Source organism: Papaver somniferum, chromosome 8, assembly GCF_003573695.1.
Source record: "Papaver somniferum cultivar HN1 chromosome 8, ASM357369v1, whole genome shotgun sequence".
Taxonomy (NCBI): Eukaryota; Viridiplantae; Streptophyta; class Magnoliopsida; order Ranunculales; family Papaveraceae; genus Papaver; species Papaver somniferum.
In genome coordinates, this window is record NC_039365.1 from 152,381,659 (window position 1) to 152,408,016 (window position 26,358).

Below are 26,358 nucleotides of genomic sequence, written 5' to 3' on the forward strand. Positions count from 1 at the left end.
TACATACAGAAAGAAAGAAACAAAACTTCAAGAAATCCAGAGAGAAAGAAGAAGAAGAAGAAGATCAAGAAGATGACTGAGAATCAAATAGATCATCCAGTGATTAATCTTTTATCTAGTTTTACAAATCAGTGTTCTAAATGTGGTATTATGAAGAGAAGACGCTCATCATCGTCAGCAGCATCATCATCACCTTCTTCTTCATCAAAAAGCCCTGACAATCATCCATCAAAGATTCAACCAAACAGTACCAATAACATCATCTCACCTTCATTTTCAAACCCTAATAACCCATCTCAATTACGATCAATGTCTTCTGCTTCTACCCCTGTTTCACCATCACCAACATTAACCCTTTTACCCCCTTCTTCTAGTTCACCACCACCACTAATATGGTGGCGCCCATCACCACCACCTCCAAGAAAGCTTAATTCTTTTTCTGATCGGTGATAGACACATTTTTGTGTCTAATTTGTCCTCAATGTCCGTATTGTTGGAACTCTATTTTTGTACTAATATTGTGTTTTCATGTATTTTTAGGAAATAAACATTTTTGGAAAATTCGGCTCGAAAAGTTGATTTTGACACCCGGAGGACAAGTGTTATTCGGACTCTCGCTTTTGGATAAGGGGTAACCTAATTACTAAGGGGCACCTCCAGGTCACCCCCAAGGCAGCTGCTATTCGCACCCCTACTCTGGATAAGGGGCTACCAGTTTCTTCCCCATTTGAAACGATTTTGGCGGGAAATTTCTAAACAGTTCTGGCAGAATTTCGATCGTCAAAATGAAGGGGTTATGGGTCGATTCAATGGCTGAAATTTGGTATAAAGATGTGATATAGGTTAAGGAACATAGTATGGGTGACATGATCGATCAAATTTGGATGGAATTTTCGGTATGATTCACACACCCAAAACAGAGCACGTGTACTGTAACACGAGCAAAATTGAAGTTCTTGTGTGCATGGGGGAGTTCTGCTGGCGTTGGAAGAGTGTTGAGGCGTGAATAAGTAGAATGGGAGCGTGCAGGATCAAAGTTAACGCGTGCATGGGATTAAAAATGGAAATTTTCGTTATTATTGGCAGCCGAGAATATTTGGATTAAATGGAGAATATATGCAATCAATGGTCGGATTTTTGGCTCCAATTCACTATAAATACAAGTCAAAACAGTTTGGGAAAGGTGTCGAGAGTCTGGGGGGCTGAGGAGAGCCAGAGAAGAAGAAATTCGAGTTTTCCCAAACTCGGTTTCAGCTGCTGCTGCTGCTGATGAACATGAAGAACACGAAGAACGGACCTGCAACATCAGTCGTTTTTCTACAGTAGTAACGACTAACACCTGTGGGTCGTAATCAGGCAGTCTTATTTTCCACATCGTTTGCGACAGAGCTTCAGCAGTCTTATTTTATCACTGAGGGTCGTAGTTCTCTGGTTTTATTGTATTTCTCATATTCTCATCATTTGTAAACCATTTTTGAGCCATAATAAATTATTTTGAGAGCATTTTTACTATGATGAGTTAAACCCCAACACTGGGACGACGGAGGAGGCCGAGCTTCATACATGGGTAATTTTATTAATTCTTTTTAAGACTTTTGCATTAAAAATTAATTGAAATATGATTTGATTAAATTGGGTGTTATTTGATTAGATGGGTCATGCTTAGCTTAGGTGATTTGATGTTCCATGCTTAACATTTACAATCAATGTTTTGAGAATCTACTTTGGCAAAATAAGAGTCCATATATGTTTTGAGCGATTATTGTTGAGAATAAATCATTGAGCCCTATGTTATGAAGATTGGCCGAATCATTAGTCCCAGTACCTCTCTACCAATTTGTCAATATTTTTGTATATAATTTTTATAAATCTAAAAATCCTTCAACTTCACAAGTCTTAGAGTTCGAACCTTCACTACTACAACCACGAAAAACCATAATCATTTTGGCGCTGCCGACGCGGATTTGTGCTTAGGTAGAATTTTTAGGTTTATTTTTTTTTACTATTATTTGTTCCTTTTTACGTTTCTTTTTGTGTCTTTGATTTATAGGTTTGAAGTGGAATACTAAGGACTTGGGAACAAAAAGCTTAAAGCTAAAAGCTAAAAGAGAAGAAAAAAAAAAGACATAATTTTTTTTTTAGGATTTAATTTTTTTATTATTTTTTTTTGTATATAGCTTTTATTTATTATTTTTTTTAGAATTTGTAAATAGGCTTTATTTTTCATAATTTTTGTAATTTTTGGACTTTTTATTTGGACTTTATTCTGGACAATTGGACTTTATTCTTTTTTTTAACCCTACGGAAGGGTATTATTAAAAAAAAAAAAATTATATAAACTGTGTGCAGGGAAGGACGACGATTACTATATCGTGTCGGCCCCTCGGGTTCGTACATGACATAGGAGTCGTGGCCCGAGCCGACTTCAACGGTTCATCCCCCGTCTGGTACGGGAGGTAAGTCCATCGAAACACTCGCGAATCTCCTATAAGCGAGTTACTGTATTCCTTAAGGTGATTCATTGATTGAGGACGAATTTGGATTGTTTTTAAATTCCTAGTAAAGGGCAAGGCCTGGCCAATACAAGATAAGGGTTCAGATTTCATCACCGCTCCCTTCTTGCCCGCCTTAGGAAAACGAAACCTAACGCGAACCCAAGCTTAAAACTTGACTAGAACGAGACAGATAGGGTAACGCGCTTATTAGGAAAAATTTTCGAAGGATATTGGTTACTTTCTTAAGCACACCTTGAAGTTCATAATGGTTTCTGTGAGTTGAATGCGTGAATGTGCCGCCTTGTGATAGCGGTGAGGCCTTGGGTATCAAAGCTCCACTGAGCTTCCCTCGCCTCAATTCAACTTACTTTGACTCGGATTGATTCCAGAGGGGTTTGCTTAAATTGTAATGAATTCCCCTTCGAGAGATAGAAGCAAGTCTAGAAACAATCTAAGTGGAGCCATCATGCTTGTTGTTTGCTAGATTTTATAGGTTTGATTTGGTCGAGTCAGCCTTGTTTGTGGTTGTGTAGAATTCCCTTGCAATTAAGAATGTCGAACTGGTATGATAGAAGCCAATACAATGAGTATCGACCTGAATTTGAATATGGACATCATCAGTTTTATGACCATGGTGGGAATAGTAGTTGGGAACGCCAACCTTTTCAAGGTTATGGTTCATACCATATTGAGCCCAATTACTATCCACACACGAATTGGTCTTACGAGCAAGAAAATCATGAATATTATAGTACTAGTCATGCGTTTTTGGAAAATTACTTAAAAACTAGTCCTGATTATGACATTTCTAAACCTGTTCAATCTCTAGAAGAAACCTACCAACAAATTCGAAGGGAGTATGAACGTGCAGTTAGTTCAAGAGAAGAGAGTACACAACGGTCTAAGATATTCAATGAGACTTGTGAACGTATAAGTGTTACGCTCAGTGAAATTCAAGCACGTTTAGAGGCAGAAATTGAACAGTTAGCTAATGCTGCTCGAAATAATCTAAATTTCCAAAATAGTGTTTCCAATACTACCCTTGATATCAATAGTGAATATTTGCCCAATCTAGAGGACGAGGTTAGAATAAAAGACACTACTTATTTAGATAAGGTTCAATCATCTTTGTACTATTATGATGATGAGGATAGTAGTAATGAAGAATCTGAAATATGTAGGCATAGTGATCAGGAATCTATTAATCCAATTGAGCTTTATAATGATTATATTATTTCTAGTTCAAATCCAAATAATTTTTATGATTATTCACCTATTCAAAAGGACGAGGATTTGATTAGGGATACCACCGTTTTAGACGGTGTAGTTTTTCCTTTTGATTACGAAGCCGATATTGGTTTAGAGGAACGGGTTCATTTCGAAAATACTGTTTTAGAGTCTAGCGACTTAGAAACAATAGTCTTGGAAGAAGAAGATAGACCCGTAGAGATGAGTAAAGATGCACTACCTGATAATAACTTAGAAGAATCTCTTGAATATTTTAAGGACTCTGAAGATACGGAAATTCAAGAAATAATTAGAGGTCTATCTAGAGACACTGAAAACTCTAAGTTTGGGGGTGATTATCACTTCCCTAGTGCCTTACCTTTAACTCTCAGAAAGTCCCCACACTTAGGACTTGATATCTGTGCCTCGACCATTTTACAAGATTACCTTCATACTCGTTTTCCCGAGCCTAATGATGTCCATGAAGGAGTTCAGTCGTTAGAAACCCATCCTCTGGTTGATGTGGTTTTCCCAGGCTATTATCCCCAGATTGACTTTGTTTTCCCATCAAATAGTTTTCTTCCAACTGTGGGAACGTTTATATTCCAAATGTGTAGAATATTAAGTTGTGAGACTAAACCTAAATGCTTTAGGAAATTAGAATCGACACATTTTCTTAAGAATGACCACTACTCTCATTTTGGTCAATTATGTAAGTCAAATATTATTGACTTAGAGGATCCTCAGTTATTTAGGTTATTATTGTGCGCTTCTAAGATCATATTTGAGTTTTTCCAGACTCTATGACCTAATAATTTGGATCCAACCTATGAAGAAACGCAGCCAATGAAAATATTCTATTTAGACCCTTTCATAGAACCTGAACCTGAACCACAATTAGCAATAGTTATCAGGAAACTAGGTAAGGGCATGCTAGTGTTGTTCATTTCGTTGGTTCATTGCAGTTTCCTTTTGTCAGCTCTTTTTGGTTTTAAAGACCCACAGTTATTCCGGCTACTGTTATACGGTTCGAGTTGACTAAGCCTTTCCTACGTCTGGCTGAAGACTTTAAACTTAGCACTTCTTGGGAGGTAACCCAATCTCATGCAACACTGTAATATCCTTCCTTAACTCTTTTTGCTTCAAATGGTAACAATTTCTCCTTGTTCATGCTTTTAGTTTCATCTTTAGAACATTGAGGACAATGTTAGATTTAAGTTTGGGGGTATGGGAGAAACTTTTTAGTTGCAATAAATAAACTCCAGAGCCTAGAAATTTATGCGTATTTAGGATGGCACTAACCAATCTAAGTGGATGGAAGCATTTTGGTTGTAGGAGTTGAGGAACCAATCTGAATAGATGGAAACATCTAAAGAGTCTATTCATAAAAGCACAGAGATCAGGTGTTAGAAATAACATGATAGTTGCACCATATCTCGTTGAGTCCTTTTCACTTCTATTTTTATTTTGTTTTTAAACTATGTAATCTAAGTGATTAGGTGGGGCCCACGATTCAAGTTGTTACCAATGCTACGGTGAATTAGAGTGATTGAGATACCATGAAACAAAAAATGGTAGTTACCAAAAAGTTGAAAAAAAAAATGAGACAAGACCATTTGACCAAAAGGAATAAATTCAATAAAGTCGACCACTGGTACCCTTGTATATGCCAGTTGTGTTGACCTAGAGTTAGGTTATCGACCACTGGTTCCCTTGTATATGCCAGTGTGTTGATATTAGTCAGACTAGTATCTCAATCCATTAGGATAGGTTCATTTTGACGGAGGCCTTCAGACAGATATGGGAAACGCCGTTCACTTAGTAAACATCAAAACCATCTATGTTTTTCTATATCCATCTCTTAATATTTCCATGTGATTAGTTTGACTCCGAATATGTTGTCCATAGTGCAACTATCTGAGTAGAGCTCTGTCACTTATATATGAATTTTAGTATGCTTGAGTGCAAACTCGTGTACATCAATTGGAAATTCGCATCAGGGTACTTCCTCTTGTAGTCAATAAGTATGCCAACCAAGGAGATTCTTTAGTTCCTTCCAAGGTTCTGCGTAGATAGCTAGGGTCTGGAGTAAAGGTTTTGTGGGTACACCTCTGGTAAACCCTCCGGAGACAACACTCCGCCATTAGGGCCACCTAGGGGTTCAAATGATTTTCCTTTCTAGAATAAATTTGCTCGAGGACTATCAAATAATAAGTTTGGAGGTATTTGATAGACACATTTTTGTGTCTAATTTGTCCTCCATGTCCGTATTGTTGGAACTCTATTTTTGTACTAATATTGTGTTTTTATGTATTTTTAGGAAATAAACATTTTTGGAAAATTCGGCTCGAAAAGTTGTTTTTGGCACCCGGAGGACAAGTGTTATTCGGACTCTCGCTTTTGGATAAGGGGTAACCTAATTACTAAGGGTCACCCCCAGGTCACCCCCAAGGCAGCTTCTATTCGCACCCCTACTCTGGATAGGGGGCTACCAGTTTCTTCCCCATTTGAAACGATTTTGGCGGGAAATTTCTAAACAGTTCTGGCAGAATTTCGATTGTCAAAATGAAGGGGTTATGGGTCGATTCAATGGCTGAAATTTGGTATAAAGATGTGATATAGGTTAAGGAACATAGTATGGGTGACATGATCGATCAAATTTGGCTGGAATTTTCAGTATGATTCACACACCCAAAACAGAGCACGTGTACTGTAACACGAGCAAAATTGAAGTTCTTGTGTGCATGGGGGAGTTCTGCTGGCGTTGGAAGAGTGTTGAGGCGTGAATAAGTAGAATGGGAGCGTGCAGGATCAAAGTTAACGCGTGCATGGGATTAAAAATGGAAATTTTCGTTATTATTGGCAGCCGAGAATATTTGGATTAAATGGAGAATATATGCAATCAATGGTCGGATTTTTGGCTCCAATTCACTATAAATACAAGTCAAAACAGTTTGGGAAAGGTGTCGAGAGTCTTGGGGGCTGAGGAGAGCCAGAGAAGAAGAAATTCGAGTTTTCCCAAACGCGGTTTCTGCTGCTGCTGCTGATGAACATGAAGAACACGAAGAACGGACCTGCAACAGCAGTCGTTTTTCTACAGTAGTAACGACTAACACCTGTGGGTCGTAATCAGGCAGTCTTATTTTCCACAGCGTTTGCGACAGAGCTTCAGCAGTCTTATTTTATCACTGAGGGTTGTAGTTCTCTGGTTTTATTGTATTTCTCATATTCTCATCATTTGTTAACCATTTTTGAGCCATAATAAATTATTTTGAGAGCATTTTTACTATGATGAGTTAAACCCCAACACTGGGACGACGGAGGAGGCCGAGCTTCATACATGGGTAATTTTATTAATTCTTTTTAAGACTTTTGCATTAAAAATTAATTGAAATATGATTTGATTAAATTGGGTGTTATTTGATTAGATGGGTCATGCTTAGCTTAGGTGATTTGATGTTCCATGCTTAACATTTACAATCAATGTTTTGAGAATCTACTTTGGCAAAATAAGAGTCCATATATGTTTTGAGCGATTATTGTTGAGAATAAATCATTGAGCCCTATGTTATGAAGATTGGCCGAATCATTAGTCCCAGTACCTCTCTACCAATTTGTCAATATTTTTGTATATAATTTTTATAAATCTAAAAATCCTTCACCTACACAAGTCTTAGAGTTCGAACCTTCACTACTACAACCACGAAAAATCTATAATCAATCGGCGACCAGTAAAGCTTGATTCTTTATCAATCCCCCTACAAAATCTTGGCAAGAATTCGTCTCTTCTGCTTTTTCAACACCATCAAGTACTCCTAACTGCATTCTTTCCCTTGCTTGTGGTCAATTTGGTGGTGGTGGTGGGTCACAAAGACAAGATTCACCATTACAATCAATCTCAAATTCCCCCGTCTCACCATCATCTCATTCCTTTGTTCCACCATCATTAGGATGCCCTTCTTCTGTTTCACCACCATCACCATTATCTCATTCCTTTGTTCCACCATCTCCATCACCACCACTTTTATCCCCTCCTCTTGTTTCACCGCCACCGCCAAGAAAGCCTAGCCCTTTTTCAACCCCCACAAAATCTAGGCAAGGGTTAATCTCGTCTGCTTCATCAACACCATTAAGTAGTCCTAGCTGTACTCTTTGTATTGAATGTGGTGGTGGGTCTAAAAGAAAAGGTTTTCCACTGTTATTATCACCATCGTCAGGAGCAAAGAGCAATGGAGGTGGTTCTAGTACTCCTCCCAGCGCTGCGGCTGTAAGTTTATTACTAGTTGATTGTTGTGCTTATGTTTATTAGTTTTGAATTTGGGTGTTGAAATTCAATTGTTTCATTAATGGCAGAAGAAGAGGTGGATGAGTGTGAGAAATGCCTTGAAACAGATGCAGCATAAGTGGATGATGGACAACATCAGTCAACAACTCAAAGAACAAAACAATGGAGCTCCGGAAATCGCCGTAAATGAGAAACCAAATATCGATATCAACAGTCAGGTTCGGTTTGTGTTTATGTGTGGAACATTTTGATTTAAGAAGTTGTGTTGAGCTTTGATTAACTGTCGCTGAATGTGTTGTTGTTGGTTGCAGGGAGTTTACGGAACTGTGCCGTCTGAACAAAATGCAGGAGTAGTGCAGGAGGTTGTGCACGATGAAAATGTGAGTTTTGACAGAGATGGAGATACCATGAGAGTGTGTTACATGTGCTGCTGTGGGAGACAAAAACAAATCTTCTTCGCCATTTCAAATTGATCAACTGGCATTAAATGCCTTCTGTAGCTTTGTGTTTGCTTGTGCCCCCAGTGGCATGGTACTAATTGTTTCAGCTCAAACTTTATTTCCAAACTTTTGTAGTTTCGCCTTGATTGTTTGAATGAACTCTTTCATTCTTTAGTTTCTTTCAATTTGATTCCTGTTAAAGACCTCCTAATTCGTTAACCAGCACATCTTTCAGAATTGTTTTACTTCGATTTTTTTTTTCTGAACATGTAATTTAATGCTTAGCCTCCATTCAGTTTTCAAATTGCAGATTACAGTAACATCACAAACACAGTACAAGTCTAGATACAACAAACTCATTATACGAGCATTGTGATTCCAACATTAATATATTGACAAAAACTTGCAAATAACAGAACAACTTCATTAGGACCATTCAGATATACATAGCTTCTTCCACTGAGATTTCTACACCTACTGTATGAAGTTAATTGGTTTACTACGGTTATTACAAGTCCAGAACAAAGACATGGGCCTCAAACAAACACGCTCTTATAGATATCACTTCTTTGCAAGTTGGGCGTAGTAAGATGGTATGCTCAAACTGAGATACGTAGCTTCCCTTGATGTCGCACAGAGGGGGACAGGGCCAAGGGGGAAAAAAGAGAGGAAAAAACAAACAATGAATTGATGCACTGGTAATGTTAATGACAGGACGGGAACCAATAGAACCTTCCCAAAACATGAAGTTGTCAGAGTTAACGATGGAAAGCAAGTTATATACCTGAACAATGCCATTGTCCCATAGGTTCTTTAATGCCATTAAGTAATTAGACTCCCCAAGTCAGTCCAAGTAACGTCTGCAGAAGGGCAATGTTGAGAAATTCTTGTTGATAGTTGCTAGCAGTTGCTTCGCTCTAGGTAGCCTTAGTGGTGTGTGCCCCGCATCAGAATTTTTCATATAGTGACTGCACTCCAAATCTCCTCTAACATATACCCTTTCCCTGCGATTTTAGGCGACAAATTGCTTTAGTCATAACAAATATAAACAACTGAACATTTTAATGCCATGGTCCTAGAGAATGGAGGTTACCTGTCGATCCAAAAGTTTCAATTGCTAAGAATTCGCCCTCCTCCATTTTTGTTTGTTCCCCTCCTTTTACAATTGGGACAGATTTACCACTAGGACCACCATGAATCAGATATCTTCCAATACTATGTCCATTCAAGTTTCGGATGCTTTTCACTATGCAAAGAAAATATACAGAAGGATAAACAAAAAGATGACGCATAATACTCCAACAGAAATAAAGCAACACAAAATGAAAAAAATTTGACGTTGCTACTGTACAAAGAACTGGTAATAACCTGAATTTTGATATTCAAATCTTACGAGGGAATATCTTTCCATTAATCTCCACTTCATATGATTCCATGACCTCTTGGATTGCAGCACCAACATCACAAAGCCGTACATCTATCCCAGCTTCCTAAGCAAGAGATCATCAAGGAGTAAGAGTAAGAGAAATGCTTGCTAATTTAAAACGTTTCAAAATAAAACATTTTTATAAGCGGTAGACATGCATTCTGCAAAGGACATCCGCCCTTGGCCAAAGCTAACCTACCCACATCCACATATTCAAGTTACAACAAGCATTCCTGATTGTTTTCTGTAGAACTTACCAGCATCTTTTGCAGCGTGGCAATGATAAAATATGAGTGACATAATATGTTAAACTGACAAAAATTGAGTGAAAACTGGAGGTCCTGGTTAAATAAGGACACTACTGAGAAAACAAGTTCCAGTGCAGGGAATACAAACTACCTTCACTCCAGTATTTGTTGCATTCTGCGTGGCCTTCAGAAGTGGTCAAACATCGGATTGAATGCCACTGTGAATGCACAATCAACTATATGTCCTGAACAAAGTAAACAATAAATTGCATACTCTTAGGGGAGAGAAACTACTTACTCGTCTTTGTAATCTTGAATTTCGCCTTCAGGGAAATCCCAGATGGGAAAAGTTCTAGTACAAGGGATGGATGGCGGATCAGTCTGCTGAAGGGGTTCTTTCTTTTTTCTGTAAATAATCGGAAGTTTAGTAGCCAGTTGCGCATTTAGAGAGAAATTTGAATGCATATAATCAAATTAGAAAGTGCTTACTTGCTTTTGTTTTTCCTTTTTTTCTTCTTGGCAGTTTCTGCAAAAAAAAGTTGAAGGGTATAACTGATAAGTACACCAAAAGAATACAACCTGAGAAAATTAGTAACAGTATACAAACTACTATATGTGTAACCTCAGAGGATTTCCAGGAGAGCTATATATTATGGAGAGCATCTGTGTGTGTACAGAACCAAAATATTGCTCGAAGTTCTTAGGCAATGTCTACATAAACTACTTCTCCAAAACAAAAAGGATAAGAAAGATCCGACTTAACTTAACAAAATGAAGTCATTCTATGAAACTAACCTTGTGATTCATTTACTACTAACACATCCCCTTGGTCTCCATCATCATCTTTCTTTTCAGGAGGTGAAAGCGAGATTGCCGTGTCATAGCTATCTTGAGACTGCAATGTACTTTCTTCAGAAGAAAATAAACCCAAAAAACTTTTCTAGAATTTAGGTCCGCTTTATAAGACAATTTCTAACAAGGATCATACATATGCATAAAATGGTAGGCAAGTTGAAGTCATTATTGATTTGAGGCAACAGAATGCACCAGATGTGCAGAAGCAGCAGAACCCACCCTGGTGAACCTTGTCATACACTAATCTAACGAAAGAGGAGAAATGTTCACTCGCAGGCACAAGAAAACAATCAAAAGAAAAGAAAGCAAGTAAACACGAAAGAATTTTATCAGAATTTCTCTCTAGCGTCTCTTTAGTTACATTCTAAAGTCACATAAGTCGGCAAGTGTCCGAAATTCTTTCTCAACTAAGTGGTTTAATAACTTTGACGCTCTTCATCACTTCACCGTGTATATCGTGCTTACTAGTTACTACATAACTTAAAAGAGTTGCTGCATGGTATTGGTTGCAAGTAAAATCAAAATTTCCCAATACAATAAGGAACAGTCATGAAGAAGAAGAACCCCAGTTTACATAAAAATAAATAAATTAAAACATACATCCATACCGAGACATGATCATCATCTTGCTGTTTGTTGTTGATTTGTAGGTTTTTCAATTGATCAGAAACCCCAGGGTTTCTATCTATCTCAACAGATTGAGGGTCAGTCCCATTTCCTTCCATAGTTACAATTTCTATCTTTTTGCTTACCGAAACACGAGTACAGCAAGTAAATGAAAAATTATTTCCGTCAGAACTATGAACTTATTTTAAATTGAAATTAATTCGGAAAAGAATCTACTAGGATCAAGTATGACGCCAACTCATGTAATGAATTTCATTTTCAAATTTCATTCATTTCAATCACAGTCCACAGACCTGCTAATTTAGCTTAAGCTAAAAAGAGCAGCACAAGAGATCAACCAGATGAATAAATTAAAAGCACAATCTCACAAAAGGTTCAAACGAGATGGAAAGTAGATATCGGAACTGAGAGAAGTTTTACCTGGTTCTATTAGCAAAGCGTTGACCGGTGGTGGTGTGTTTTGGGGAAGTTGCCGAGTCCGACTGGTATATGTGTAAAGAATGAAAAAAAGAGTCGGTATTGGAAAATTAAGAAACAAATGCTTTAAAAAAGAAAAAACGCCGCTGCCGGGGATCGAACCCGGGTCACCCGCGTGACAGGCGGGAATACTTACCACTATACTACAACGACTTAGGTGGCAATTGGTTCCCTCTAGACCTAAATAGATTAGAAGGATACCAAATCCAAAGCAGTTCGAACTGCGAACAACGTCAACTTCTTATTTTGATATTTTTGTTTTTTTTTCTTTTCTTTTCTATTAGTCCAGGGAAAGACAAGGTATGCTTTTCATACAATAATTTTTCACAAAGCTGCTACACTTCCCCCATTTCCTTTCCCCGTTAAATGTCATCATTCTTAGCCCTTAATCCCTAGATTGAGATTAGCAGGGGGTCCCATTATTATTAGATTTAACTCATACATGATTGACACATATGTGGGGGAAAAGAGTGGGGGAAGGGAATGAAGGATGTATTTTTCTAATTTTTCAACCAAAAAAATTGATCATTGACACAAAAAATTTGTTTTAATTAGAATATAGTTCAGTAGTAAAAAACAATCACATTGCATTTATCATAATCGGCCGGTGGTGGTGGTGGCGGCGGCGGCGGAGATGGTAGTGGGGAATAGTTTATCGATTGACAACAATAGTTATATTATATGAATACTATTAAACAAAAATGAGAACATTGATGAACATGGAAGAGTGGCCAGGGGCGGAGCCAAGGGTCGACAACCCTGGCTAAAATCTAAGGTTCAAGCATTAGATTTGTGCATGTGTTATGCACCTGATTTTTTTTCCTTTTAACATGGTGTGCGAGGGGCTTTGCCCCTCCCCGTGACGATGTATTCTTGATGTGGTGTGCGCGAGGCTTCGCCGCGTCCTGTGCCGATGCATTCTTGATTTGGTGTGGCTCGGCAAATACAATAAAGTGGTGGAGAAAATATAAGAAATATGTGTAGATTTTATTTATTTTTTCCTCTTATTTTCACAGAAAATATGTGTGAAATATGTGTGGTTTTATTTTTTTCCCTTTATGTATCAATTTGGAAAAAAAAGAGTCCTCATATGATAGATACTCGACTTCCGAATTGAATTTAGGCCTCCATAAAATTCCATCCACGGTAAGTTAAGTTTTCCTTTTGAGTTTTAAGTTTTAAACGAATCATATGTTTCCAAGTGTCCTCACCAAAACGCTCGTTTCACAAAACTCAAACAAGGCCCATTTCGGCAAATAGGAAGCGAGATTAACGTGGGAGCTTTATTTTTCTAGGCCTTCAAGTCTTTAGATATGTTATATGCTAGATGATATTGGTTGTTAACCAATACAGATTATGGTACATATGTTGGATTATAATTGGAAGAGAACAAAACTGAAAATGTACATTTATTGCATTTATTGCATTTCTTTAGGATTTGGTAATTCCTTATAATCCAAACATGCCTTGGTCATTATAAATAGTAGAGATTGTAATTTTACAAACTCATCCTTTGAATATGATACTTAATTGTTGGTGCGGGAAGCCAACTTTAATATTCTTGTAATACTAATTCTAGAGGAGAGTATCCTAATTAATTGAAATATCTTATTATGCTTCGTTTAAAGTCTTCTGTGGGATCGAAGAAGTTCTAATAGTACTGTTGGTAGAAAATTAAGAATCATATTGTTAATTAATTTTCGATTATTGATTTGATCGACTAATGGTAAAGCTAAACCTTGATATATCTAGTTTGTTTATTCAGGGATCCTTCTCTTCATATATAAGGTCACTCTGACTTGATTCCAGATCTGAAGATAAGAATTTTGATCATCCATTAATAACATGATCCATTCTGTTTGTGATCGATCATTGGTGGAATCAAGTTGTTTGTGCAGGTACTTTGAAGACTGAAGATTGAATACTAGAAGATTTTATTTTGGTATTCCGATATTTGTGATAACTTCCTCCATACTTGATTAACTAGGATTTAACAAGATATTTATCTCGAATATACTTTAAAACTTGTTGTACAGATCGTCAATATATTTTTATGTTTTCCTTTGAGATATACTTTGACAGTGTGTAAACTAAGATTAATTATTTCAATAATCTTGATCTAAATTGATCTACCCGAACAAAGGAGTTTATATTGATTAAACCAAGAACCTTAGTACTTAATTTATCTCTGATTAACTTGGTTGGTCTTGGAAATTTATAGAGAGGTTACGGAAACCGATTAGTCTTTATTATTTCAGATTACGATCCAAATGAGATGAGTTGCTGAAGACTTCACAGCAAGTGAAGCGACTTAAGGTAGTGGACTCTATCTTAGGATTCATGTGCTTAGGTCAAATTTGTTGTAGGCGCATGGATACTAAAGGAACTAAGTAACTTGGAGTTAGTTTACTTGGTATTAACTATTCGAAGTTGTAGTGGTCTTTGCATAGCGTATTGATTCTAAGAGTATCCAAAACTGGATTAGGTCCCTGGATTTTTCTTCCTTGCAGTTTTCCCCGTTACAAAATCTTTTGTGGTGTATGATTTACGTTACTTCCGCGTTATATTGCTTTGCCTTTAAATATATTTGTACGTTAATCAACACTTGGTTTGATCCCATAGATTGGTGCAGTTTGAACTTACACTATATACCAAGTGTACATGTTATTTAAGTATTCTCCTTGACAGTTCGTGTCCGTAATAGATTACATATGATATTCTGTAGTAGCGAAATGACGAGGGTACCAAGTACACCATAGTCTGTTTGATATCATCCTATAAGTATGATACCTTGCGTGATCTAATATAGACAGAAACTGTCAAGAAGATATCAACCACAAGGTATACACTTGGTATATAGTTTCTAGTTCGAAACCAAACCTTAAACTACAAGGATCAACCCAAGTGTTTGGGATCAACATGCAAGTGAAATTACTTTAATTATAACTTAAACAAATTCTAATGCGAAAAGTGAAGTAAAAGCACACAACAAGATTTTTTTACCGAGAAAACTGCAAATGTATAAAAACTATGGGACCTAGTCAAGTCTTGAATACTCTTAGAATTAAGCCGCTATACAAAGACACTACCAACTTCATATAATTGAGACCAAGTAAATTACTCATGGTTACCTAGTGTCCTCAGTATCCCTGCGCCTACAAGTAATCTGGCCAACACACGTGAATCCTAAGATGTATTCCACTATCTTAAGTTGTTTCAGCCCCTCTGAAGACTTTAAGCACTCAACCTTTTCGATCATCTTCTAAAGAGTAAATGACTAATCTTTTTGGTAACCACTCTCCTATCTCAGTAAATCAATCAGATATAATTGTGTTGAGCGTGACAAAGGATTTTCTGTTTAAAATAAATTAAACTCCTTTGTCTGGTTTTCATCTTCCAAGATTTGGATATACAAGTTAACCAGATTAAGTCAAACAAAACTAACATATTCAGATACTAAAGAGTACCACCAAATAATGGATTCTCAATCTAAATACAACTTGTAATAACAAATCTACCAAAAGAAAAACTAAATCTAGTCGGATCGCAGCTGATCAAGTTTGTGTAGGAAGCAAATCATAAAGATAAGAAACCAATAAGAAAAATCTTTTTGTCTTCGAATCTTCTATGTACACGCACAATAAGAAACTTGATTCCTACTTATGATCGATCACGCACAGAGAGGAGCCTGTTAACAATGGATGATCACAAGTCAACAGATCTCTTGATCTAGTTTGAGTGGCCTTATGTCAGAAGAGAAGGCTCTCAAGAATAACCAAACTAGGTGCAATCAAGAATTAACAAACCGTTAATCAATAAAATCAATAACTGAAAACTAAAATAATAATGCAATTCTAATTTCCAAACGGTACTAGTAGACTCTTCTTGGTCCCAAATAAGTCTTTAAACTAGCGGTGGTAAGAGATTTCGCCTAATTAGGTTACTCTCTTCTCCAAGATAGTATTACGAGAATACTCCTCTCAGGGTGAGTTTTAAAGAAGAACAAACTTCACTATTTATAGACCAAAGTCGTTTGGACACCAAGAAATTATCATAACCTAAAATATTCTTAAGATATGCAATAAAGCACTTAAATTCGATTTTATCTAATTCCAACCAATATCCAACTGTATAACCGAAATCTTCATGGACAACTCAATATTAGTTAGCACTAAACTAATAAATATTTCCAGAGATATGTTTTGATTGCTGGTAAAACAAAACATATTAATTTCGAAAATCTCAAAAAGATTCTCTATTATTTCGGTATGGGATCTCACCTTGAGTATCAAGGAATATCTTTGAACAGTTAAGAAATAAGATTTCAGCGCATGTTCAAATTACTCATTTTGTCGATATCTGAGATTTCTATTTTGCAAACCCAATTTAAAAATCGCACAAACCCTAAAGTGTACGTGACTTGAAGAAATCATTTTTTCCCATTGGGAACGGTTCTACCATGATTCCTAAAACAAGTTAGGATTGCGTCTACCTCGATCCCAATATAGGTAGGGATCGGTTTTATCTTGACTCCCAACATAAGGTAGGATTTGTTCTACCCTGATTCCCTATATAGGTTAGGATCGTTCCAACCTTAATATCTTCAATGAAAACCGAACCTTCAATCCTCTTGATTGCCTCTCAAATACGAAATAAGTTTGTACGTCTACTTACTTAAACTTATGTAATTATATACAGTTTTATAGGTATGAAATAAAAAATATGTTCACTACACAATCTAGTAACAATTTGCGAAGATTATGTTGATGTCGTAATTACGAAGTTCAAAAGATAAGCATTATACTTCGTCATTCAATATACCAATATAAAGTACTTATCACTATTGATGTATTGTTCCTTGACACTTTGATCACAATATGATGATTAAGTCCACTATACTAGAGTTTTATGTATATAACTTCGCATGTTATGTTTTCAATCAGAAACGGGTTGAAATGTTATGATATAGAAATCGAAACAAGTCAAGTCATGTATTACTAACTGAAAAAGCGGGGGTCTAACAACCACACCCAATATTTCGTTCGGCTATCTGTAAGGACTAACTCCAATATAATTCCAAGAGAAACGACTAGACAATCAGACCCAATCAAGGAAAAACATCCAAGAGTTATATCTCAATTTCTCAGTACAATCTGCAATCGAACATATAGAAATATGTGACCCTGATTGATATGAGATTTAACTTTAATGGTACCAAAAACCAATGTTAAAGTGTCAATCAATATTAATTAACAACCAAAGGTCGGATTTACCAATTGACTGAACTACGCACAACCTGTGATATTTCATTATATAAACAAATATAATGTGGAAAACAAATAACACAGACACCAGAAGTTTTGTTAACGAGGAAACCGCAAATGCAAAAAAAACCCGGGACCTAGTCCATAATTGAGCACCACACTGTATTAAGCCGCTATAGACACTAGTCTACTATAAGTTAACTTCGGATTGGAATGTAGTTGAGCCCTAACCAAGTCTCACACCGATTAAGGTACAGTCGCGTTCCTTACGCCTATGAATCCCAACAGGATTCTACGCACTTGATTCCCTTAGCTGATCTCACCCACAACTAAGAGTTTCTATGACCCAAAGTCGAAGACTTGATTAAAAAAATATGTCTCCCACATAAGTCTATTCTGATAGATAAATTTGTCTCCCACAGAAATACCTATGAAGTTTTTGTTCCGTATTTTGATAAATCAAGGTGAATAGGAATCAATTGATAATCCGATCTTATATTCCCGAAGAACAGCCTAGAAATATCAATCACCTCACAATAACTTAATTATATGGTAGTAGAACAAGTTATTGTGGAATCACAAAGAATGAGATTACGAAGTTCAAAAGATAATCATTATACTTCGTAATTTAATATATCAATATAAAGCACTTATCACTATTGATGTATTGTTCCTTGACACTTTTATCATAATATGATGATTAAGTCTATTATACTAGAGTTTCATGTATATAACTTCGCATGTTATATTTTCAATCAGAAACGGCTTGAAAGATTACGATATAGAAATCGAAACAAGTCAAGTCATGTATTACTAACTGAAAAAGCATGGGTCTAACAACCACACCCAATATTTCGTTCGGCTATCCGTAAGGACTAACTCCAATATAATTCCAAGAGAATCAACTAGACATTCATACTCAATCAAGGAAAAACATCCAAGAGTTATATCTCAATTTCTCAATATAATCTGCAATCGAACAGATAGAAATCTGTGACTCTGATTGATATGAGAAATAACTTTAATGGTACCAAAAACCAATGTTAAAGTGTCAATCAATTTCAATCAACAATCAAAGGTCGGATTTACCAATTGACTGAACTACGCGCAACCTGTGATATTTCAATTATATAAACAAATATAATGCGGAAAACAATTAACACAAACACCAGAAGATTTGTTAACTAGGAAACCGCAAATGCAGAAAAACCCCGTGACTTAGTCCAGAATTGAACACCACATTGTATTAAGTCGCTACAGACACTAGTCTACTACAAGTTAACTTCGGACTGGAATGTAGTTGAGCCCTAACCAAGTCTCACACCGATTAAGGTACAATCACGTTCCTTACGCCTATGAATCCCAACAGGACTCTACGCACTTGATTCCCTTAGATGATCTCACCCACAACTAAGAGTTTCTACGACCCAAAGTCGAAGACTTGATAAACAAATATGTTTCCCACAGAAAATTCTATTCTGATAGATAAATCTGTCTCCCACTAAAATACCTACGAAGTTTATGTTCCGTATTTTGATGAATCAAGGTGAACAGGAACCAATTGATAATCCGGTCTTATATTCCTGAAGAACAGCCTAGAAATATCAATCAACTCACAGTAACTTAACTATTTGGTAATAGAACAAGTTATTGTGGAATCACAAAGAATGAGACGAATAACTTTGTGATTACTTTTTGTATCTAACCTATCAGAGATAAATCTCGATCCAATCTTAGATAAGATAGTACTCAATATTATAGAACAAGTAAGATCGAAATACACAACAATAGAGAAAATAGTTAGACCTGGCTTCAGAATCCCAATGAAGTCTTTAAGTCGTTAACCTATAATGGTTTTAGGAAAAACCTTGTATAAAGGATAATCGACTCTAGTACGCAACTAGTATCAAACGGGAGGTGTGGGGATTAGGTTTCCCAGTTGCTAGAGTTCTCCCTTATACAGTCTTCAAATCAGGGTTTGATGGCTTTGAAACAAAGCAATCAATATTCACCGTTGGATGAAATCCTGATTTAAGATTCAAGCTAAGTTTGCTTAAAACCAAAGCAATATCTCTACACCGCTAGATGGTTTTAGCTTGTTACACACAAATGAAATATACTTTCATTTAGATATCTGTAACCGTACCTAAACGTGTATATTGAGTTGGCTCAACAATAGTTAACCGAAGTTAGCCATATGAATACTTTTCTATTAACCACATTCATATAACACTTTTAGATAAAATGATAATCGAATGAATCTAATTGTATTACTCATAGAGTTGTTCAATTCTTTATATGCTCATAGAAGTATACAAGACACAATTGGAACAAAATCGGATTGATTCAATAGAATCTCATTAACATTAAGCTACGGTTTGCAAAGATTGCGTTCCTTAATTTATATATGTATTTTTTCATGAGTATGAAATCATACTTAACCGATTTTAGAACATAAACCAACTTAGTTCGCAAAAGGGTACGCAAAATTAAGTTCCGGACATTGGTCTTGTCCGACAGTTCGCAAACGAGTATGCATACTGTCGTCCCGGAGTTAGGTAAAACCGTTTGCATACTGGTATACATACTTGGTTCCCGGACTTTAACAATTAAAACCGTTCGCATACTGATATCCAAACTTGGTTTCCGGTCCTGAATCATACTACAACAGTTTGCATACTGGTATGCATACTGTGCTATATCCAGACAATGGTTGATTGTTCTAAACTCCCATTTCAATCATTGAAACATCCTTAGAATACGATAATAGTTGTCTCACAAAAACTATTAGCTTATAAGTAATATTCAAGTGATCGAATGATCAATACGAAATATTCCGAGTCTACATCAAATGACTGTCTCACACAAATCATGTAAGATGTTTCAAGGAAATTTTCACATGATCATCTTTTGACTCATTATTTAGTTTCCAACAAATAAATTATTTCCAACTAAACTCGTCAAGAATAATGATGAACATAGCTAAAGCAAAAAGCTTCCAACAAATATTTCGATAAAGATATAAGCGAGTTAAACTCAGCTCGAAATATCAAATGTGTATAATATAAAGTCTATATAGCTATAAGACTTAGTCTCAATAGGAGATATAATAGAATAGACTTCTGAGTGATAGATAAGTTTTAGTCTCCACATACCTTTTGTTGATGAACTTCCTCCAAGCTCTCCTTAGTAGATCTTCGTCTTCAATCGATGAACGATGTAAAGTCTAAAGCTCAACTACATATTTTATCCTAGTCCGATACATAGCTATAAGTAGACTAGAAATTAAGACTTATAGTTCCGATCACCTAAACTTGACAAACAAGATTGAGATACCAACGCTTGAGAGTTCAACTGAGCAGTGTTCTAACACTAACCTCAAGTGGAAGGATGATGTCATCGTTGATGTCGAGACGTCTTCGGAATCTTCAGGTTTTCAGAGTAATACTTGTATGTCTCAATATTCCTATACTTTCTAGTCTAACCTAACGAAGTTGACTCTAGTAATCTAATCAAGCGACTTATGAGTTTTGATACTAAAATATACAACTAACTATTAGAGCACTGCTCGGTCGAACTCGCAAGCATTACTATCTCAAGCTTGTTTGTCAAGTTTAGTTGATCAAAACTATATACTTGATTTATAGTCTACCTATAGCTATTATAGGATTAGGATAGAATGTGTATTTGATCTTTAGACTTCACGGCATTCACCGGTTGAAGACGAACATATACTGAGGATCTCGGAGGAGCTTCATCATCAAAAGGTATGTGAAAACTAATAACTTGTCTATCACTCAGAAGTCTATTATATTCTATGTTCTAATGAGACTAAGTCGTGTATCTATATAGACTTTTTCATTATACACATTTGATATTTCAAGCCGAGTTTATCCCGCTTATCTATTTCTCGAAATATGTGTTGAAATCTTTTTGCTTTAACTATGTTCATCATATTCTTGACGAGTTTAGTTGGAAACAATTTATTTGTTGGAAACTAAATATAATTTCAAAAGATGATCATGTGAAAATTACCTTGAACATCTTATATGATTTGTGTGAGACAGTTATTTGATGTTAGCTTGGGAAGTTTCGTATTGATCATTCGATTACTTGAAAATTAATTGAAGCTAATGGTTAGTGTGAGACAACCATTGTCGTCTTCCAACAATGTTTCAATGATTGAAATGAGAGTTTAGAACGATACCCATGTCTGGATACAACATGGTATGCATAGCTAATATGCGAACTGTATTGTGATGCAGGTCTGGAACTCTTGTTTGCGTACCTAGTATGCAAATAGATTTACCTGAGAAGGTCCGGAACTCTTGTTTGCGTACCTATTATGCGAATGGATTTACCTTAAAAGGTCCGGAACTCTTGTTTGTGTACCTAGTGTGCGAACGGGTTTACCTGAGTTAAGTCCAGGACGGTTGTTCACGAACCGGGTTTGCGAACGACTTGACTAGGCCAAGGTCGAACACAGTGGTGAAATTCTAAAATCAGTCATGTATGATTCTCATACTCATGAACTAAAACATTTATGATCTAAGGAATGCAATCATTGCAAACCTTGGCTTAATGTTCAAGAATTGATTCTTGTATAAGTACTTGTACGATTTTGATTCAATTTTTTAATATATATTTCTACGAGATAGTGAACTATTTGAAACATAATTAGACTCAATTTATATCTTTCATGATTGATTGATCTTCATATTTGATCTAGAAGTGTTAGATAAATACGACTAAGACGAAAGTGTTCATATGGCTAACTTCGGTTTACTATTATTGAGCCAACTCAATATACACATTTAGGTAAGGTAACTGTTAGAGCATAACTCGGTTGAACTCACCGAGCATTGGTATGTCAAGTTTGGTTGTCATATTTTAGTGAATCAAAATTCATTTTAACAGTCGCTTGATTATGTACTAGAGTCAACTTCGTATAGGTTAGCTTGAAAGTATTAGGATATGAGACATTAGAAGTATTGTGAAGACTTCAAGAAATGAAGAAGTAAGAAGCTACAACGACAACATCATCCTTCCACTTGAGGTTAGTGATATTTGACTTGAACTATTTCATTCCCTAATGTATCTTTCAAGTCGTGCATATTGAAAACATAACTGTGAAGCATGTTTGAACTCTAGATAGACATAGTATTAAGGAATACAATATGAATTTTATTTCTTAACCATTAAACTTTGTATATAAGACATCGATATAATCATTTAAATGTTATTGTGATTATGTATGGGTATGAGGTGAGGATTTCATCCTAGGAAACAATGTTTTTACATGTGTTTTAAGGAAGTAAGTTCATAAACTTGTTTATGAATCGAAAAGGAAATCTCCAGGCGTTATTGGGATTGTTATTCATTGCTTATCTTGTGAACATCCAATATGTGTGATTTAGTATAACCACTCATGACTTGTTTGTATTCTTGGTAAAACTATTCACAAAGGCCTGACTTATGTATGGGTATGACTTTTTTATTAGTGAAACCGATCTTAAGTAATCACCTGAGATGGTATGACCGAGTTTGTGATTTTTTGAACCGAATCTTGGTAAAAGGGAACCGATCCTATGAAGAGGTGCAACACATCACAAAGGAGAATAGATCCTTGTACGAGGTGCAACAAGTTTTTAACCGAAAGGGGAACCGATCCTATAGAAATGTGCAACACATTTTTAGGCAAAGAGGAACTGATCCTATGGGCATGTGCAACACATATAAGTTAGATACCATATATATGTGTGTAACCGATCCTAGTACCTAGTCAACCAAATTTTGGAAAGCTAGTGTGACTATGCACAGTACTCACATGGAAGTAGAACTGAAACTTGTTTTGGTAGAACCGTTAAACCCATAATTTGTGATTGAGTGTTCTTGATCAATCACATAGTTCTTGAAAGTCATATGAACCAACTCTAAACTTGTTTGGAAGTGTGGAAAATCGGTTTCAAGGTTGTAAGTATGAAATAGGACTCACAAAGTAAGGATGTCGACATACTTTGAACACGTACAATAATGTTTATCTTTTATTGTTCAAAGTTATTCCTTAATAGCTACCGGAAGAAAATCCCAGGATCGAAATATAAATAAGTTAAGAATCTTTTAATTAAGGTTGTTAATTTCATTTTACGAAAATAAGAATTAGTAATGTGCATTTACTGGTTAAAGATTTTCCAAAGAGATTTTCGGTCATTATTTTGAACAGTGCATTTCCAGGAATTACGAAAACCGAATTTGGAATATATTGAATATCTTTAAGAATATTTTCGGTTTTGGAAATTCCTTGGTGTCCAAACTTCCTTGTCTACAAATACTTGAAGTTTGCATTTCTAGCAAACTAATCCTTCGTGACAGCAAACTTCATCGGTTGTTTTATTACTGGTGTAGCCGCCTATTCGGAGAGGAGAGTAACCTAATTAGGCGAAATCTCTTACGACCGCTAAGTTTAAAGTCTTCTTTTGGATTGAGAAGCGCTACGAGTACCGTTGGTTGGAAACTAGATAATTGCGGTTTATCTTGTGTTTTCGACTGATTTGATTGACTAACGGTGGTTAAAATTTTATTGCACCTCGTTTGTTTATGCTTGAGAATCTTCTCTTCCGATGTAAGATTCACTCAAACAAGATCGAAGTTTCGACAGGGATCTTTAGACTGTTGTTAGTGCTAAAGACGATCTTGTGATAATCCGTTGTTAACAGACTCCGTTCTGCGCGTGATTGATCACAAGAGAATCAATATGTTGTGTGCATGTGTTTATTGAAGATTTAAGAAGATTTGAAGACAAAGAATATATTGAAGATTTCTAATTTTGGGTTCATAATCTTTGGTGTGCACAGTACTTGTTCCGGTATAAGAGGATCCAACTATAATCGGTTTATCCTTGTGGTAGATTGGATTGATTAGTTGTGTAGATCGACATCAATACAATTTTTTGTGATTAAAAGTATTGATTGCAAAATCTTAACAATTACTTTTGGTGATTTAACATTAGATAGATTTAAGAACCTGACAAAGGAGTTTATGTTAAGATAAACAGAAGAGCCTTTGTCCGACTCACATCACTTGGTTGAATAGAATTGATACCAAACAAATTTGTTGTTTCTTTACTGTTTGGAATACGAACCAAAGGAATTGTTCCAAGTACGTGACTTATTCATAAGTTGGAGGCGTGGGAATACAGACGGAACTAGGTGAACTATAGGTTTAGTTGCTTGGTCTCAACTATACGAAGTTAGGTTTAATTTTTTGTAGTGGCTTAATCCTGAGAGTATTCAATTCTGGATAAGGTCCCAGGGTTTTTCTGCATTTGCGGTTTCCTCGTTAACAAAATCTTGTTGTGTCATTTACTTTATATTTTCGCATTATAATTGTTTTATTATAATTAAAGTAAATTACACAAACTTTAATTCCTATTTACTTGATAAGCAATCCTATTGTGTTTGGTTAAGTCTGAACCTTTTTATCAAGTAAACATATTTCGTTGTTGTATTGTCTCGATCTCGTGTCCATAGACGATCACACGAAATGTGAACCGATTAGTTGCATTGTCTCGACTTAGTCCATCGACAATCACTTTCGGAGAAAGGACTTATAGGTAGGAAAAGGTTTAGCTTGAGATATATTTGGGTACCCTCGCTTTTTCAATTGGTATCAGAGCAGGTAAACACGAAAAGATCTAACAATATGTGTTTGGTGTGATCCAACCTATAAGAATGAACTCGAATTCTCATGAATCGACTTCAATTAACGTACCACAAAGATTTGACGGAACAAACTATCTATTGTAGAAATCATCTATGAGATCTTTTCTTCAATCACGAGACTTTAATACTTGGATATTAGTCGTCGATGGTTATATTCGTCCAAAGATAGAAAATTCAGAAACAGAGTTTAAACGCTTAGTAAATTTTTCAAACGAAGAAAAGGCGCTTGCAAAGCAAAATTCAGATGGTTTGAACGCTATAATACATGATGTAAGCCGTGATCTACAACATCATGTATCAACATGTCAAACTTCGAAAGAAGCTTGGATAATCTTCAGATCGTATTCGAAGGAAACACTTCAAAGAAAGAAGCTGGACTTCAAACTCTTATGTCCGATTGGAAAAAACCTTCGAATGGATGACAACGACACCTTTTAAGAGTTTCATCTTAAACTATCTGAGATAATCAATGCCTCTTTCTCTCTTGGAAAGACTATCTCTGAAAAAGATATAATGTGCAAAATTCTCAGATCGTTGCCACCAAGATACGATTCTAAGAAGCATGCAATCATAGAAGCAGATGATCTCTCAACTCTCTCACGAAGCACACTCGTTGGAAAGTTAAAGATCTTTGATCATGAATCACAGTCTATTCAAAATAAAGGAATTGCTTTTAAAGCTGCAAAAATTCTGAAAGCTCCAATGGAGAGGAATAGACAGATGGATGATTCAGATGAGCAGATTGCGGAAAATTCTGGTGATGAAATTGAACAATCATTATCATTGATTACTAGAAATTTTCGATATCTCTTAAAGAAGCGAAATAAGAGATTCGTTAAGGATACTCATCGATCTTCTTGTCCACATGATCAAGTTCCTGTCAAAAAGTATCATGAAGAAGATGATGAATATCATCCGCAATGATTTAAGTGTAAAGGGTTTGGTCATATTGCTAAAGATTGTCCCAATATTAAGAAATACACTGGAAGCAAGGTATTGGCTGTAACTCTAGATGAGACCTCAGAATCATACGATTCTGAAGAAGAGGAAACAACTAATATTGCATTAGTTGTCAATCTTATTTCTTCCTCCTCCATTAGTGATTTACCCATTTTGAAATGGACATGTCTTCCGATGTTATTAAATCATCTAATGGTAAAGGAAAAAATAAGACAAGATGCAAAAAATGTCTCAAAATTGCTAAAAGTTGCATAGGCAATCCAAGTCAATCTCAAGATACTTCGTTAGTTCGAGGTAACAAGAAGAGAATTTCTCATACGATACTAGATCAAG

The 26,358-nt window shown here is 35.9% G+C and overlaps 2 protein-coding genes and 1 non-coding gene across 3 annotated transcripts; 1 reads left to right on the plus strand and 2 right to left on the minus strand.

The window, feature by feature from the left end:
• The first annotated feature begins 72 nt into the window (after positions 1-72).
• On the plus strand, positions 73-8,648 carry LOC113306220 (proline-rich receptor-like protein kinase PERK10). Its single transcript, XM_026555180.1, has 4 exons — positions 73-373; positions 7,499-7,989; positions 8,076-8,225; positions 8,319-8,648. The coding sequence occupies exons 1-4, from the start codon at positions 73-75 to the stop codon at positions 8,478-8,480; spliced, it is 1,104 nt and encodes a 367-aa protein (XP_026410965.1). The 3' UTR covers positions 8,481-8,648.
• Positions 8,649-8,793: 145 nt separating this feature from the next.
• On the minus strand, positions 8,794-12,110 carry LOC113303544 (methionine aminopeptidase 2B-like). Its single transcript, XM_026552574.1, has 8 exons — positions 12,024-12,110; positions 11,585-11,723; positions 10,917-11,016; positions 10,611-10,647; positions 10,420-10,527; positions 9,816-9,937; positions 9,541-9,693; positions 8,794-9,451 (listed from the first exon to the last, which is right to left on the minus strand). The coding sequence occupies exons 2-6, from the start codon at positions 11,699-11,701 to the stop codon at positions 9,925-9,927; spliced, it is 375 nt and encodes a 124-aa protein (XP_026408359.1). The 5' UTR covers positions 11,702-11,723; positions 12,024-12,110; the 3' UTR covers positions 8,794-9,451; positions 9,541-9,693; positions 9,816-9,924.
• A 51-nt stretch (positions 12,111-12,161) lies between these two features.
• On the minus strand, positions 12,162-12,233 carry TRNAD-GUC. Its single transcript has one exon. It is a non-coding gene; the product is annotated as a tRNA-Asp (tRNA).
• Between the last annotated feature and the right edge of the window lie 14,125 nt (positions 12,234-26,358).